This window comes from Rhododendron vialii, chromosome 6a (assembly GCF_030253575.1).
Source record: "Rhododendron vialii isolate Sample 1 chromosome 6a, ASM3025357v1".
NCBI classification, from domain to species: domain Eukaryota; kingdom Viridiplantae; phylum Streptophyta; class Magnoliopsida; order Ericales; family Ericaceae; genus Rhododendron; species Rhododendron vialii.
The window spans coordinates 33,137,173-33,154,469 of NC_080562.1; the positions used below are offsets into that span (position 1 = coordinate 33,137,173).

The 17,297-nt window shown below is 37.5% G+C and overlaps 2 protein-coding genes across 2 annotated transcripts in view; one reads left to right on the forward strand and one right to left on the reverse strand.

The window, feature by feature from the left end:
- LOC131330670 (fumarate hydratase 1, mitochondrial-like) overlaps positions 1–17,297 on the reverse strand; it is an 89,765-nt gene that overhangs the window by 28,960 nt on the left and 43,508 nt on the right. The gene's annotated exons all lie outside the window — the stretch shown is intronic.
- Positions 443–2,216, forward strand: LOC131330703 (uncharacterized). Its single transcript, XM_058364380.1, has 4 exons — positions 443–524; positions 1,346–1,477; positions 1,681–1,806; positions 2,068–2,216. The coding sequence occupies exons 1-4, from the start codon at positions 444–446 to the stop codon at positions 2,161–2,163; spliced, it is 435 nt and encodes a 144-aa protein (XP_058220363.1). The 5' UTR covers position 443; the 3' UTR covers positions 2,164–2,216.

Consider the following 17,297-nt stretch of genomic DNA (forward strand, 5'->3'; position numbering starts at 1 on the left):
AATGGGTGAGTATATGCCTAACTACTCAGAGGTCCTCCCTGCTTCCATGGCATTCTGAGCGAGTGATTCATCACTGCAGTGCGGTTTGGATAGTCAGTTTCATTAATATAGGGAATTATTATAGTATAGGACTTTGTGAATAACTCTGACCACTATTTCATGAAATAACATGTTGGAAAACCTATCTATCTTATCGTGTGAAAATGTTATTGAGTTTGCTTTGGACATTGGTTGTCTTTATTTGCATTACTTGTATCAATTGGAGGAAGTCTGACTATGTTTTCACGACAACGGTTGAAAAGCTATACAGTACTATGGAGTCTTCATTTTTTCCTGCCATAAGCCATAGCTTACTGATAGTGCATGGTCTTATTGGCATTCATAATTTTTGTTGCCTTTTTGGACTTCTAAATTTGTATTATTGTTATTATATGCAAGTTATTATGCGTCTACCACGTGGAGTTCGAGGCCGAGGTCGGGCCCGGGGCCGGGGTGTGCTTCAGGACGAGTCTGAGGCTGCTGAGGTAAACAGCTTTCAATAGTTGATTTTTCGAACGAAGTTTGACTTTGCGTGACCTTCTTTGGAACAAGATGTACAATAGCTTAAGTCTTTGTCATAGACAAATTCTGCCATCTTCCTTTGTATTGTCTCAAGCTGACCGAATGTGAATTAATTAGCTAGCTTTAAGTTCTGCCATGCTGAAGTGGCCTACAAATTGATGATAGCATATTGTTCGCAAGATTGATGATGATAACTTCAACCATTTGAGCCACGTTGAAGTATGTTTGATGTTTGTTTATAATGGATGCGGGCATGATCAACCAAATTGATAAATAAGAATTGAATTGAAAATATATTTTTCACAGCATCTTAATCAAAGTGGCTATGTTTAACTGGAGAAAAACGAAGAACTTTGTTACTAGTAGTGTTTTGTGCAAGATTTTTTCTGGTAATAGGGGAAGTTTATGTGTCAGCCATTAAGTGTTTGTAAGCATAAGCAACGGCGTTGTGCCTCTTGCTTTATTGGATATCAGAAGCAGAAGCTTCACGTATGATAAAATGTGGGGGCGACTATTCGCAGCCCTCTATTTTCTCCCGCAGCCGGTTAAAAATTTTCAATTAACTCGACAGTTAGTTACCGAAATTGAGATACATTTTCAGCTTTCAATTACTGAAATATAATATTTTTTCAACAGCTATTTACCGAAAATGCATATTCGGCAGTTGGTTACAGAAATTTGAACATATTTTCAACATGTAGTGTCCGAAATATAATATTATTTTCAACGGCTATTTACCAAAATGTTATGTATGATTTTCAACATTCATTTACCGAAATGTTAGGTTATGCGTCCACTGCCTCGAGTTCGAACTCGAGGAGGCCGAGATCAGGGCCGGAGCCGGAGCCGGGGCCAGGCCGAAGTGCATTGTCAGGAAGAGGAACATGCTTTTGTCGATGACATACCTTTGGGTGAGGTGAAAATTTTCCAATTTCACACCAGCTTTGTAGTAGTTTGTATTTTATCTTTGTTTGTTTTATGAATACTAACTTTTGAACGATCTGAAACGTTCGATAACAAAAAAACTAAAATATGTAAGTACTGTCGGTAACCTTGATGATGACAAAACTGCCTCTTTTAAGGCTAACTTATAATTGTGTTATTTTCATGTACGTGTAGGTTATGCGTTCACTGCCTCGAATTAGAACTCGAGGAGGCAGAGGTCGGGGCCGGGGCCGGGGCAAGGCCAAAGTGCCTCGTCAGCAAGAGCAAGATGCTGTCTTAGAGGACACACATGAGGATGAGGTGAAAATTTTCCAATTTCACACTAGGTTTTTATTTTGTTGAACACTAACTCATATTATTTGCTTTCAATAGTTTTGGCGTTTTATGAACACTAATATGTATTGTATTTTTTTTTTTGCATATACGTGTAGGTTATAGAACAGCCATAGGAAGAGGTAAATATTTTTTCAATTTTGTACTTGCTTTCAATAGTTTTTTTTAATCTTTATTGTTTTTATGAACACCAACATGTATTGTATTTTATTTTGCATATACGTGTAGGTTATAGCACCGACAGAGGAACCGGTATACTTTTTCCAATTTCTTAATTGCTTTCAATTGTTTGTTTTAAATCTTTATTTGTTTTATGAACAATAATATGTATTGTATGGTGTTGCTCCATACGTGTAGGTTATAGAACAGCCACAGGAAGAGGTAAATTCTTTCCAATTTTATACTTGCTTTCAATAGTTTTTTAATCTTTATTTTTTTTATGAACACCAACATGTATTGTATTTTTTTTGCATATACGTGCAGGTTATAGCACCCCTAGAGGAAGAGGTAAATTTTTTCCAATTTCATAATTGCTTTTAATAGTTTTTTTTAATCTTTATTTGTTTTATGAACAATAATACGTATTATATATTTTTGTATATACTTGTAGGTTATAGAACAGCCAGAGGAAGAGGTCAATTTTTTCCATTCTCCTACTTGTTTGCTTTTAATAGTTTAATTTAAAATTTATAATTCGTATTGAACACTAATCTGTATGCATTGGCATATATGTGTAGGTTGTTCGAGTCCGACGTCGATGTCGACGTCGGGGCCGGGGTCGGGCAGAAGCGCAGCAACATGATGATGCGCCTTTGGATGTGGGTGGTCCGGAGGACCTATCCTTGCTAAAGAGTTTTCGCACACATGTGGCTAAAAGCCATTTTGGAGGGAGAAGAGAGGGGTACATTAAGATTGCATCAACACATGGGTCTTTTGGGTACTTGGGTAGTTACAGAAGACAGGTTCAAAGAAAAGGTTATGAATTCGGGCTTGCTTCCGTTGTGTAGCATAAATAAAAACTCGCATTGCAATTCCTTTAGAATTTCTGCATTTGTTGAAAAGTGGCATCCGGAGACAAACACCTTTCACTTTGACTTTAGTGAGATGGGGTTGACATTAGATGACGTAGAACATCTACTCGGGATACCTGTTCGTGGATTACCTGTCTACACGGAGGACGAGAGGACGCCAGAAGAACTGTTAATGGATTTGCTTGGTGTGTCGAAGGAAGTAGCAAAAAATGCAGTTACTGTTAAAGAAGTTACACGGTATGCAGTTAAGTTGAGTTGGTTGGAGATGAATTTTAAAGAGGTAAATGAGACGGACACAGACGAGCGGGTTGTGTGTTGTGCTTGTGCGTACCTGCTATATGTCATTGGGTGCACCCTTTTTTGTGACAAGTCAGGTGGGTTCGTACAGCTTGACCTCCTTCCACTATTGGAGGATTTAGATAAGGTTCATACGTATGGATGGAGCTCTAGTTGCTTGGCATTTTTGTACAGAAATCTTGGTTATGCAAGTAGGAGGAAGGTAAAGCAGATGGGTGGATTTCTTATATTACTAGAGATACACTTACTTTATTTGATTATTAAATAACCAATAAGTTTAGGTTACGGATATATGATTGTAATATGCTTCACATGCGTGTAATGTTATAGGCGTGGATAAACGAGCACTTCCCAACGCTACATCCTGTTGTTGACCCAGAGTACACGGAAGATCTTCCACGGGCACGACGTTGGTGTCTGTATGGCGGGAGTGGCACTAGTGTACAGCACTACCGGCGTGTGTTGGACGACTTAATTGTAGATGAGGTAGAATTCTAACACAGCCTGCATGTAGTTAGTATACCGATTTTGGAGCATGGGACTTTTTGTGGAATTACGTTACTAATTAGAAACTGTCTTAGAATAGATTACAGTTTGAGAGTAGATATTCAACTTTTCAATTAAGGACTGAGAACTGGAAGTACAATTGTTTTATAAGCTAATCAATTGTTTTATACGTTGAGAAAATTTATTGTAATTGTAGATATCACATATGTTTTGTTTTACAACAAGTGATATTTGACCCGTACAAGGACCGCAGGCAAAATGTCTCTGAAATTGCTTTCTACACTGGTCCCATTCGTGCCATGTCCTATGTGGAGCCATACCTCCCCAACAGAGTCTTGAGGCAGTTTGGTCTATTACAGCGAGTACCCGCAGACCCTATAGCACCAAGTTTTGCATCGAGAGGGCAGCACAAATACGACGTTGTTTACGAATGGACTGAAAGTTTTTGGTCTAGCTCTGACTACCACTTGGTGCCTGAGGATAAGAGAGAGCATGTACCACCTGGGATTCCTTGGGCGTGTACTGAGGACTACCTTCCTTGGTTGAGGGTGTTCTCGCACCCGAGGGTGGGACGTGGTCAAGGGCGTCTTAGGCAGGGACGCGAGGAGCAGGTACAGGCTGTGTTGGATGTGGTACAGAGGGCTTTGGTCGATACCGGACTTGGAGCTGTTGAGTTGCGGCAGGCACTGCAGGAGGTGGCCACCATTTTACGGCCGACATCTCTTACCTAAAAGGAGGCGGGGTGTTAGAGGGTGAGGTTAGATGTTGGGTTTATGGTAAACAGTTCTTACTTGTATTTTCAATTGTGTAAGATATTTGGTACTTAGACATATTGGGCTTATGGGGGACGGACATTTGGTCCCCAGGCTTGTCCTCCTCTCTCGTAACAACTTTAACGACTTTGCAAAAACAGATTTTTGTTTCGAATTATTCATGTCATATTTGATTTTCCTTGATGGTTACTGTCTATTAAATGCTAAGAATGTACTAGGAAATAATAAACTACCATGATAGCAGTACATAGCTTGGATTACATTGGGGCCGACTATTCGCAGTTTCGTATTTTCTCTCTTAGCCCATTAAAAATTGCCAATTATAATTTGTGTGGTAAGGAAGAAAATACGGGGCTGCGAATAGTCGCCCCCACTACAGTTTAACTACTATTGCAATAGTTATAATTCGTATTGATACATACATGAAGTGTACTGATACATATTACTCCCTCCGTCCCATTTTTATTGTCCATTTTCGTTTTTCGTGCCGTTCTTTCAACGCTTATATCTTCTAATATGAATCTCTAAATATAAGCAATATGGATCTTGTTTGATAGTTTTCGATTAGATCTATAATACAAAGTTTTCAAAATTATGAAAAACATTGTATATTGAGAGATATAAGCGTTGAAAGAACGGCACGAAAAACGAAAATGAACAATAAAAATGGAAATACTATTGTTTTTGTAAATTGCTTTTCCCACCCCCCTGACACCACACCCCTCCCGGTCCCACATCCTTTTTCCGTTTTTACCCTCCCTCAGCCCTTTTAATTACCTCTCTCTGCCATTTTAATTTTAATTGGCCTGGGCTCTGCTAGCCCCTAAAACGGCAACGTTTGGGTTGAAAAAAATTCTCACCATCAATTTGCAATCCTATGGAGCAGAAATGTAATTATGAGAGCTTTAGAGACAAAATTTGATTATGTCTCTTTAGAATAATATGATCAAAATAAAAAGATCTTCACACCCGTTCAAACGCATTAAAAATTGAAGTACTTAATTTTTTAACCATATTTTTAATATATAAACTGTCTAAAAAAATTAAGTGCTCAAATTTTCACTCCGTTTGAATCGGTGTAAAGATCTTGTTATTTTGATTATATTGACAAGATCTTTGCACCGATTCAAACGGAGTGAAAATTTAAGCACTTAATTTTTTAGACCGTTTATATATATTAAAAAATATGATTAAAAAATTAAGTACTTCAATTTTTAATGTGTTTGAACAGGTGTGAAATTTTTTTTATCCTGATTATATTATTTTAATTTATTTCTTTATTTAATTACTCATATCTTTTTAAGGTCTTTCAACAAAACACCCTAAGACTTATTTTTTAGTTCTAAGACTCTCTTAAGATGTCCATTGAAAGGCCTTGGAACCAAAAATTTATTACGACCATTTAAGATGAAATGATCAGAAAAATAACAACTTTGCACCGGTTCAAACGGATTGAAAATTGAAACACTTATTTTTGTAACTATATTTTTTAATCTATAAAGGAGAAAAAAAGGAAAAAAAATAGTCAGATAAACATGATCAATTGAAACACTTTTTTTTTCTCTCTCAATTACTTTAAAAAATCTAGAATTAGACTTGAACTTATTGTGTAAAAAAGAAAGAACAAATTTTTTAAATGTAAGAAATAATAGTTTGATTAGTAACATAGATTGAAAATTAAAATACTTATTTTTTACACCGTTTATATATTAAAAAATAGTTAAAAAAATATGTGTATTAAAAAATTTACTACGACCATTTAGGATGAAATATTTGGAAATTGAAACACTTATTTTCGTAACTATATTTTTTAATCAATAAAGGACAAAAAAAAAGAAAAAATAAAACAGTCATATAAACATGATCAATTGAAACATTTTTTTTTTCATAATTACTTTACAAAGCCTAGAATTAGACTTGAACATATTATTAAAGAGAAAAAAAATTCAAACTAAAAAGAAAGAAAAAGAAATAAAATGAAAAAAAAAATCAAACTGGAATGGAAAGAAAAGGAAAAAAAAGAAAGAAGGAAAGAAACGGTAAAGAAAGAAAGAAAAGAAAGAGAGAGAGAGAGAGGCGGGAGTAATTTCGGAAAAAAAGAAGTGGGGCCAGGGGGTGTGTGTCAGGGGAGGGGGGAATAGCAGCTCTCTTGTTTTTGGTGGCAGTGACTTGTCCCATCACCCCACGAATTACGAGATGCAATTTTCTCCACATAACCCATAGTATACTCCCCCAAACCATCGTCCAAAGCAAGTACGGGCCCGCCCACGTGGCCATCATTTTTGGTCGCAGTGAATTGTCCAACCCATTTTATTGTAAGTACGCATGTATAATAGACACGTTCTTGGTTATTTTTTGGGTGATGAAAGCAAAATTATGTTTCACCAACCTCAAACCGAAATTTTTAATACTTTTCAGTAATCAGAAACCGAAAGCTCATAATTATTTCGGCAAGTAAATGTTGAAATCGGGCATAATATTTTTCCCCAATTATGTCGGCAACTTTGTATAGGGCCCCCACCCACATGCTCCTCCTCAGGGAGAGAATCTTTAGTAAATATGGAGTGCAGTGCCTTGTCAAATCACTTTATTTGTGGCCAAGTTGAAATTTTCTCCATAAAGCCATTATGTACATCTGGTTGCCCCAATGTCTATGCCTATAAATTGGGAGCTGACCGAAGGAGTTTCCGACTCATATTCCCCTCTATATTTCCGACTAGTTCATACAAATTTGTAGACCCTATGGCCGGAGTTTCAAGTAACACATGTACATCCCATAGCCTGCAGCTCCTTTCATTGAAGTTATTTCGAAGAGGAATAATTTTTCTGGACTTTTGAAATAAATGTTCTTATTAATATCCACCAAGTTCTTACCAAAAAGAATATTAACAATTGATCTCAGAAAATTCATCGCATGCCAATTTATAGAACTTATAAACAGTTTTGAATCTTCAAATAACATTCATATAAATTTCTGAAGGAAATACCTTTAAGGGACACAAGAATCTTTCGAAAATACGTAACATACTTAACTACTCACCTGGGTCCAAAACTAATGCAATTTGAGTACGCAAAAAGATCGATGCTAGCTTGAACAAAAAGAATTGTATACTGTCACCAATAATATCAAGTGACAGCTAACCGCGACAATTAGACTAACATAAAATTACAATTTGCTAATCCTAGAACTAATCTCCACCAAAGCCACCAGAAACCCTAACTCTACGCTCTTCAGGCCCCCACTAAAAAAGAAACTTCTTTGAAGTAGGGAGTCTTTGGCCGCCCTTGCTCTGCATTTTGCAATGTGAGGAATTTTAGGAGTTTGACAGTAGATTTTACTCATAGATGAACTGGAAAATGCAGAATCAAAGAACCTAAAACTAAAATACTTATGCAGAATCCAAATATCACCTCTGATGATCTTTTGAATTCTAATTAATTTTCAATCGCAAATCTCTTCCACACATATTATCCAAACACTTTTATAGATTCTCACCACAAGACAAATATTTGTATTCTTCAATTCACAACCCAAATTCGAAAAAAATATTAATTTAGAAATAATTGGCTCCCATAATTGCTATAGGTTCGAATCTAATTTGATCGAAGCTTCAATGGTCAGTTCAAACTGTCAAAAAGAACAAGCTCAAGAATGCAGTATATGGCTGCTCCTGCAGTGTTTCATATTTGTTTCTGCATCATATTGGTTCATATGGTACCCAGAAAAGAAAATTTGCTCGTGTTATAAAATGACTCCATCGCCCATATTTATCTTTAAATTCTCCATTTAGTTTTATACGGCTCAAAGCTGAATAAATTGAGAGTATCGGACCAAATCAAATAAACCTAACTAGACCAACACCAAAGTTATTTGGTCGAGTTTCGGTTACTCGATTTCAAAACGGTATAAACCAATTTAGTGGTAAAATTAGTAGTACAAAATGGGACCAATTAACCGAACAAATTTAATTTCTTGATTTCACTATCGCTTCCTTGCTTTCCATACCCATCGTGCATTTAGGTCGAAAACTGACGTGCCACCACTAGGAACCAAATATTGGCCAAATTTTTTGACTCTACGTTGGAGCACATGCAGCATTGTCCCACTTTTTTGGCTCAAGTCCCACTCATATTTATTTTTTTCTTTTAAAGAAGGATAGCAGTAGAGAGATCGATTGGACATTAATAAGGGTCTCCTCCATTTGTGATTTGTGAATGTTTCTATGCCACTCAAAAACTGACACGGACACTTGTTTCTCAAAAGAAAAAAAAATCAGTGCAAGGATATAGTAGCAATTACTGCAAGAGTAATCAACATTTTTCATAGCTATATATTAGAGGTGGTAATCTTAACCCATTTTTTTTAACCTGTCCAAATTCGTCCACTTATAACCCAATCCAATCCGTCCATATTTTATAATGAGTCTATATGAGTTGAACCCATAAAAACTCATATAAATATGGGTTTAGATAGATTGAGAGTGGGTTCAATATGGATTGAAAGTAAAACACCCACAGTTTGTTATAAAACACTGAAGGAAACACAAAACACGTTAGAAAAAGTCGAGCAAATTACAAAATTGTCGAATCGATCCTCGCACAAAACAAAATACAAGTCACAAAACACATAATAATGCTCTTCTTTCTCTCTCTCTCTCTCTCTCTCTAACTTTTGCCAAACTCTAGCAGCCAGCAAGTGCCACGTATAGTTACCTTTTTTGTAATTTATTTATCCATTCCATTTTCAAACCCTCTCTCTCATAAAAAATTGGACTTGTTAGAGCAAGTGCATCAGAGTAGGTATATGTTGGTTTGTACGTAAAATGGAGAGTGGAAATGAAAAAACTCACCTGCACCAGATTAGCAATCTCCTTCGGTAAACTACATTTGCTACAAAACCTCTGTATATTTACCTAGCAACTGTAGCAGAGGTATTGATTAAACAACTATTGTTTCTCTCTCCTCTATCATGGTCCATGATCATTTATCTTCTCTCTCTAATTGAATACTAATATTTTATGGTATTTTAAAAGAATAGAGATAATAATAGAGAGGATTGGTATGAGATTGAGAGAAATTCCAGAAGGTAAAATGAAAAAAGTGGATTGTTGAGCAGCTAAAATGCATATTCGTTGATGTACATGCTCTTAATATCTCTCTCTCTCTCTCTCTCTCTCTAACTTTTACCAAACTCTGGCAGCCTAGCAAGTGCCACGTACTGTTACCTTTTTTGTAATTTATTTATCCATTCCATTTTCGAACCCTCTCTCTCATAAAAAAGGGGGCGGCTATTCGTAACCCTCTATTTTCTCCCGTAGCCCATTAAAAATTTTCAACTAATTACAACATGACCCCTTAATGTAAAATGACCTACTTACCCTTATACATATACATAAAATGACTTCTATGCCCTTATGACCAAAACCCCTAAATTATCCACTACCCCCTTCCCCCTCAAAATAAATCATCAATCCCGTATGAAAAGAAAAAAACAGACCAAAACCAAAAACAAAGACAGAGAAGAAGAAAGATATCTGTTCTTCATCTTTGGCTTTCTACTGTTCATCTTTTCTTCTCCTCTCTCTCTAAATCTTTATTCTCTTTTCTCATCTCTCTCAAATTTTCCAATGGAGGAGGAGCAAGGACCAAATATTGTATCAATGAAAGGTTTAAGTCCTTCCATTGATCCATTTTTTGACCCACTTGTAGGATTAGATTTTGAAATTGAATCAAATTATATTGGCAACCATATGATGGCAGAGGAGAAGAAAGATACTGTGATGGACATTGTATGTTGGAAGTCGCGTGAGGAGGTAAGTTTTTCCATTTACAATGGCCTCTGCTTTGTTGTTGGGGCATCTGGGTTTATAAAACCCAGTTTTTCGAGGGTTTTCAACGTTACTGGTTCGAAATAGAATAACCAATGTAATTTCGGTAGCTATCCACTGTAAGATATTAACATTTTCAGCATCTAATTACCGAAATTGATACATTTTCAGCATCCAATTACCGAAATATAATGTTGAGTATTAAGTTCGGCAGTTGGTTACCGAAGATTGAATATATTGTCGACATGACTTTACCGAAATATAATTTTATTTTCAACAGCAATTTATCGAAATGTATGTACGATTTTCCCTTATATAGATAATAGTTCGACAGTTATTTACCAAAGTTTGAACATATTTTCAACATGTAGATACTGAAATATAAGTATTTTTTAACAGCTATTTACCGATATATATATATATATATATATATATATATATATATATATATATATATATATATATATATATATATATATATATATATATATATATATCACTGTTTGGACAGTTGTTTACTGAAATTTGTCCATATTTTTGACGTGTTGTTACCGAAATATAATCTTGTTTTCAATAGCTACTTGGTGAAATTATATGTATGATTTTCGTATACATAGTTCGGCAGTTGGTTACCGAAGATTGAACATATTGTCGACATGACTTTACCGAAATATAATTTTGTTTTCAACAGCAATTTACCGAAATGTATGTACGATTTTCCCTTATATAGATAGTTCGACAGTTGTTTACCGAACTTTGAACATGTTTTTAACGTGTAGTTACCGAAATATAAGTATATCACTGTTTCGGCAGTTGTTTACTGAAATTTGAACATATTTTTGACGCGTTGTTACCGAAATAGAATCTGGTTTTCAATAGCTACTTGGTGAAATTGTATGTATGATTTTCGTATACATAGTTCGGCAGTTGGTTATCGAAGTTTGTACATATTTTTGACATATAGTTACCGAATTCTATGTATTTTCGACATTCACTTACCGAATCCCGAGAGGTAGAAAACCTATTTTTAATGGAGTTTTAGAATTTTTAATACTTTCTTCAGGGTGATGCTTCAACGCACGGCAGCCACATAGGTCCAGTGACCATAGCACCAGAGTTTACGACGGAGAATGTGAGTGCGCACGGCAGCCACATAGGTGCAGTGACCCTATATAATCTCACACAGGAGTTTACAACGGAGAATGTGAGTGTTTTCAAATAGGTGGATGATTCCATGGCAAAGAACCAAAGGCCAAGGATACGGTTTGTATGTGAACGGGGTGGAAAGTTTAGACCGTTTATCAGTAAGGCAAAGGACAAAAGAGGTAATGTGAAGGAGAATGGCAAAGAAGCGAAGGCACAGAAGATAGCACGCGTCACAGGAACTAAGAAATGCGAATGCCTGTTTGAATTGAGATGTGTTAAGGGGAAAGGTTGGACTATCACTGTCTTAAACGGCAATCACAATCATCCTCCCGCGAAACAGCTTGAGGGGCACACTTATCCCGCGAGGTTGTATTCGGAGCAGTCGACTATGTTGGTGGATATGTGTGTTTCGTCATTGTCTACACGGCGAGAGATCCTAAGTCTAATAAAGGGCAAGGATGAATTCAATGTGAGTTTAATTAAAACCATCTACAACGCACGCTACAAGCATGGATTTAAGGACCAAGCGGGGAGATCTCAAATGCAATATCTGTTGGCTAAGTTACAAGAATATGGGTACATCGAGTTTAACCGGAAAGATGACAATGACTGTGTGAAGGACTTGTTTTGATCACATCCTACTTCTGGTGACATGTTGCATGTTTCCCTCGGGTTTTGCTGATGGATTGCACATACAAGACCAACAGATACAGGTTTCCTTTGCTCCAAATTGTTGGCATTACATCCATCAAGAGGACTTTCTCGGCCGCGTTTGCATTCATCGATAGGGAGATAGAGGAAAACTATACGTGGGTGTTGGAGAAATTGAAAAGTATGATGGATCCTGAAGCACTTCTCGGTGTTATTGTGACAGATAGGGAGTTAGCCCTAGTGAATGCCATTACAAGAGTGTTCCCAACGGCCAGCCATATTCTATGTCGGTGGCATATTCGACAAAATGTATATGCCAAATGTAGGAAGATGTTTGATGAGACGACTTGGGCTTTGTTTAAACATGCTTGGGATTCATTGGTGTACTCACCAACTATATCTTTATATGAGCATGCACTTTGTACAATGAAGCGGGAGTTTGTGCTATATTCAGATGCGATTACATATGTTGAGACAAATTGGTTGGGACCGTATAGGCAGAAATTCATTTCAGCTTGGACGAACAATGTCATGCACTTTGGCAACTTGACAAGCAATAGGTAAATGGCTAACACCATATGCATATTTCACGGTGTCCATATCTTTTCACAATTACATATTGATATTTTGATGCCTAAAACTCTCCTTTACCATTTCCATAGGGTTGAGTCTGAACATGCGAAGCTTAAATCCCATATTGCAAATTGCCAAGCCAACTTCTCGGCCGCCTGGGCTAAAATGCACGACTTGGTTAAATTACAAATCATGGATATAAAGGATACCTTTGAGAAAAGTTTGAATTGTTGGCAGCACCAGTATAGAATTCCTATCTTTGACCATCTAAGGGGAGCTGCTTCACAGACTGCCATGGGTTTGATGTTGCCGGAGATTAAGAAAATTGATGACATGGTCGTGGAGGACAAGGTTGACTGTGGTTGTCCTATTCGCCGAATCCACGGTTTACCTTGTGCTCACGAGATTGCTCTATTCAAGAATCGAGGTGAACCCATACCGTTGTCATTGATTGATGATCATTGGAAGATGCTTTCTTTTGAGAAATGTAAAGATGATGGGGCAATTTTGAAACTAATGAATGCCGAATGGAATATCTTTATGGCCAAAATGGTTGGCCAAAACCCTATCACCCATATGCATTGGATGAAGACTCTGAAATCCATTTTGAATCCATCAACCACATCCTTGTCTTCACCCCAACAGAAGGTCCAGACCCGCGGTCGAAAGTTAGGTTCAGTCAATAAGTCAATGCGTAGGAACCCGTCTGAGTTTGAGTATGTTGAGGCATCCTTGGAAACTCCTAAGTTGGTGAAGGAAAAAACCCCCAAAGCTAAGGCAGCGGTGAAAAAAAGGCTCACGGCGAATCCCAAGGCCGGCGTGGAAACTCCCGCCAACCCGAAAGCTGTTGTGAGAACCCCCAAGGCAGCCAAGGAGTTACCGAGGCGGAAGAAGCCAAAACTTGTTGGAACCCTATTTGTACGACCGTACCTTAATAACTTTTTGGAACCAATTTGGCCGCACATAAAATCTATTATGGATGTGAGAAGTGATGGAAATTGTGGGTACCGAGCGGTATCTTATTTTATGCACCAATCCGAGCACAATTGGAAGACATGCCGAAATGATTTGCTCTTGGAGGTGAATAACCATTATGACCTTTACGAAAAGATGACCGGTATCGAAGGTGCTAACGAGTTACGTTATAGATTGTCATTCCTTCAAGACGAAACTGCACCCCAAGACAAGTGGATGATTTTTCCTGACATGGGTCACGTTGTAGCTTCTACTTATAATGTGGTGGTTGTCCTCCTATCCCAACTGCAATGCCTTACTTTCCTTCCACTCCATTCTTGTTCTCCATCATCGGACAAAATAAGGGTTCTTGGAATTGGAATTGTGAGCGGAGATCACTTCGTATAGGTACATACCGTATAGTTTTATTTTTCATAAATTCAACATTACTAGAAATTGCCTTCATGTGCAATTTTCAAAGTCCTTTTTACTTCGACAGGTTGATCTAAAAGCTTGTTCCCCCATGCCACCTATTGCCAACTATTGGTTCAAATTCCGATGGGAGGAGGCCAAGGAATAGGAGAGACTTTTTTTTCCCCAAATAGAAGCGTTTAAAGCCATAATAGGAAGTGATGTAGCAACCGTGGAGTCCTTTGACGTACAGTAGTTTCGTTTTATATGTATGGTTATCATGTTGTCACTTTACATTGCAATGTTGTTGACTAAGCACATCCATGGAGTTTGGTTTCGCTCTTTGTGCCATTTATTTTATTATGGGGTTGACTGTTGATGTCAAGAAATATGTTGATTTCAGCATATGCATTTCGAAATTATTGTAATTTTTCAGTAGCTGCATACCAAAATTTGTGTAATGTTTCAACATATACAACCCGAAATTTTTATGATATTTTAGCGCTTGGATACCGGATAATTGGTAAGATTTCATCATTTTATTGCTGAAATATATGTTTTTTTAGAACAGTTAGGTGGGCTCTCTCAGGCTATCGTGTTCTTACTCACCTAAACCAAAATGCCCAAAAACAGCTAAGTGTCATTGATTAAAAAAATCGTTTTTGCAAAATATGAGTACCACAGTTTAAAGAAAATATAAGGCAACATTTGAGTGTCTATCCAACATTTAGAATGTTTCATTGATTACAAGACTCATTTTCCCACACTTTGAGTACCACAACTTACAGAAAACACAAGGAAGACAACATTCAAAATGTCAAATGATATTGTTTCAGGATGGAGCAGGTTGGGGTAGTGCGGCCTCCTTCACAGCAACAAGGCATGACATGGCTATTACTGCATGACCCGCAGAGGGTACGTCAAAGGAAGTGGATGGAAACTCCACCCCCTTTGACAGCCACAGGGGCATGACGTGACTACCACTCCGATGACGTGGAGAGGGTAGGTGACGTGCCTTCCACTCAACGAGCAAAGCAAATGTGCTCGTTGTAGTATGTACGTTCACCAACCGACGTTCTCAATCCCTCATATTTAGACAAGGGAACGAACGGTTTGAACGTTGAATATTCCCAATACCTCATATTCGGATGGACACGGCTTGATTACCTAGCTTGGAAAAAGCATGACAATGCTCAACGGCTTTCTTTCGCCGGATCGACTTAGGGAAAAGTACCACGAGCTGCCAACCCTGGTGACTCTAAGATCAATATTAGATCCAATTTTGATGAGATTTATTTTGGCCATGGTACTGTTTGATTGTGGTTACCCATTGTTGATGGAGTTATTATTGTGATAACCACTAAGAATGTTCATTGGTTAAATACTTTATTGATTAATTTATTATTCTATTGGACACCTCATATGCCAAATTATGATTTAATGGTAAATTATTTTAATTCCCGTTTTCAACTTTATTTAATATACATATTTGCTATTCATGAAGCTCGTCAGCTGATGGATTTATTCAAACTTCTCTTTCAGACAAGTTGGGGAGTTAGGTAAGAACTCTGGCGGTACCTCGGGGATTCTTTTGTTTGACCTCTTTAGGGTGTCTCATCTTAGTTTTTTTTAATAAATCGCTTCCGCATTCGAAACAATTGTCAGATAACGACTCCTCTTTATTATTGTTGGATCACTGGATATGGTTGGATCATGGGATGGTTGTGCCCTATACTTTTTGTTGAACTTAATTGGTTGCAGTTGTTCTTAATAAAATGGTTGACCGTTTATTAGTTCATTGCCTTAATTTTTAATCAAATTTCTTTTTACGCTACATGTTCTACGAGTTTTAGTCTTGTGGTTCATGGCCGATCACTTCCCATTTTGGGGTGTGACAAGACTGGCGGTTGTAGATCTGGCAGAGTTTGTGGGCGTGGTGGGCGGTGGTGTGGGGGTTTGGTATCGCTAGTTTATTTTCTAATGTTTGTTTTGTAGGTGTTCATATATCAAAAATGATCAGTGAAGATGGGGCGTCATCGGTGATGGTTTCTGTCCGGTGGTGGTGGGGTGGATGTGGGCCCCATGGCTAGGTGTTCTGGCAGTTTTGTGTGCCGAAGTTCGGTCGGCGACCATTCGTAGCTCTCAATCGAGCGTTGGGCTGTCATTTCGTTGGTTCTGGGTTGCTGCTGTTGCCGTTGGTGTCTGTGTTGCTGGGATGGAGCTGGGGAGGTGCGGTTGTTGGTGGTGATTGGTCCTCTGGCTTTGACTGCTGCGGTTTCTTTTTCCGTAGGCTGGTTTGTTTTTCGCCGCTAATCTCTACATCTGGGAGAGATTGGCTCGGCTTAACGGCGAGGCAGGGCACCGGTGGTTTGCACGGAAGGGGTGGCCGTAGTAGTTAGGGTTTTGGAGATGGGTAGGGTGGGCCGGTCCAAGTTTGGACCGGGTTTGGATGTTCTGAAGCTTTTATGTGTCTTATCTGGGTTTGGGTCGGGCTTTAATGTCTTTTTTGATTTGGACCCTTGTAGACCCATGGGTGATTTGGGTTTTGCCCTTGTGATGTATCTTTCAACATTTTGTTGGATTCCCTTCTCCTTTCTCTATTTTTAATAAATTTCATCTTTTGCCGATAAAAAAAGGTTCCAGTGTTGAAACAAAAAGGAACCAACTGAGGTTTCAACTTTCAAGGTATCCAAACACAAGCTTGTCTCCTAAAGAAGTTGGAGCAGGCAACGCAATAAGAATTTTTACAGTTCAAGCCACAATATGCATCAAATTAAAGCAGAGAAAGTAAAAACCGAACATTAGGTCATCAACATATTCCAGAACATATTATAAAACCAATTACGTAATGGAAATCCGTGAACTCACCTGTTCTTTCTAAATTTTTGCTTTGGTATTTCTTCTGGTGCTATATACTTTTCATTACTTTTTGTTTAGTTTTTCATCATTATTTTTTGGGATAAATCATTCATCTTGATGAAAGGAATTAGAAAAGTATAAATTTGTGGGCCGAAATTTAAAAAATTCATATAGGACGTAACTATAACAGCAAAAAGACAGTCATTCGGTATTTTTTTTCTTTTTTAGTTAACCCCTTTTTTTTTTTTTGCTTTTGGTCGCTAACTTTTTACTGTTTAGACTCCTATCGTCAAATTGAATGACCAATCCCAAAATAGAAAAGAAAAAAAAGAGAATTTAATAATAATTCTGAAAAAAGAAATTAATACCAACCTAAAATTTAGGAAGAACAGGATTAAAATGGTCTAAGCATGAGTTGAAATGCTTTC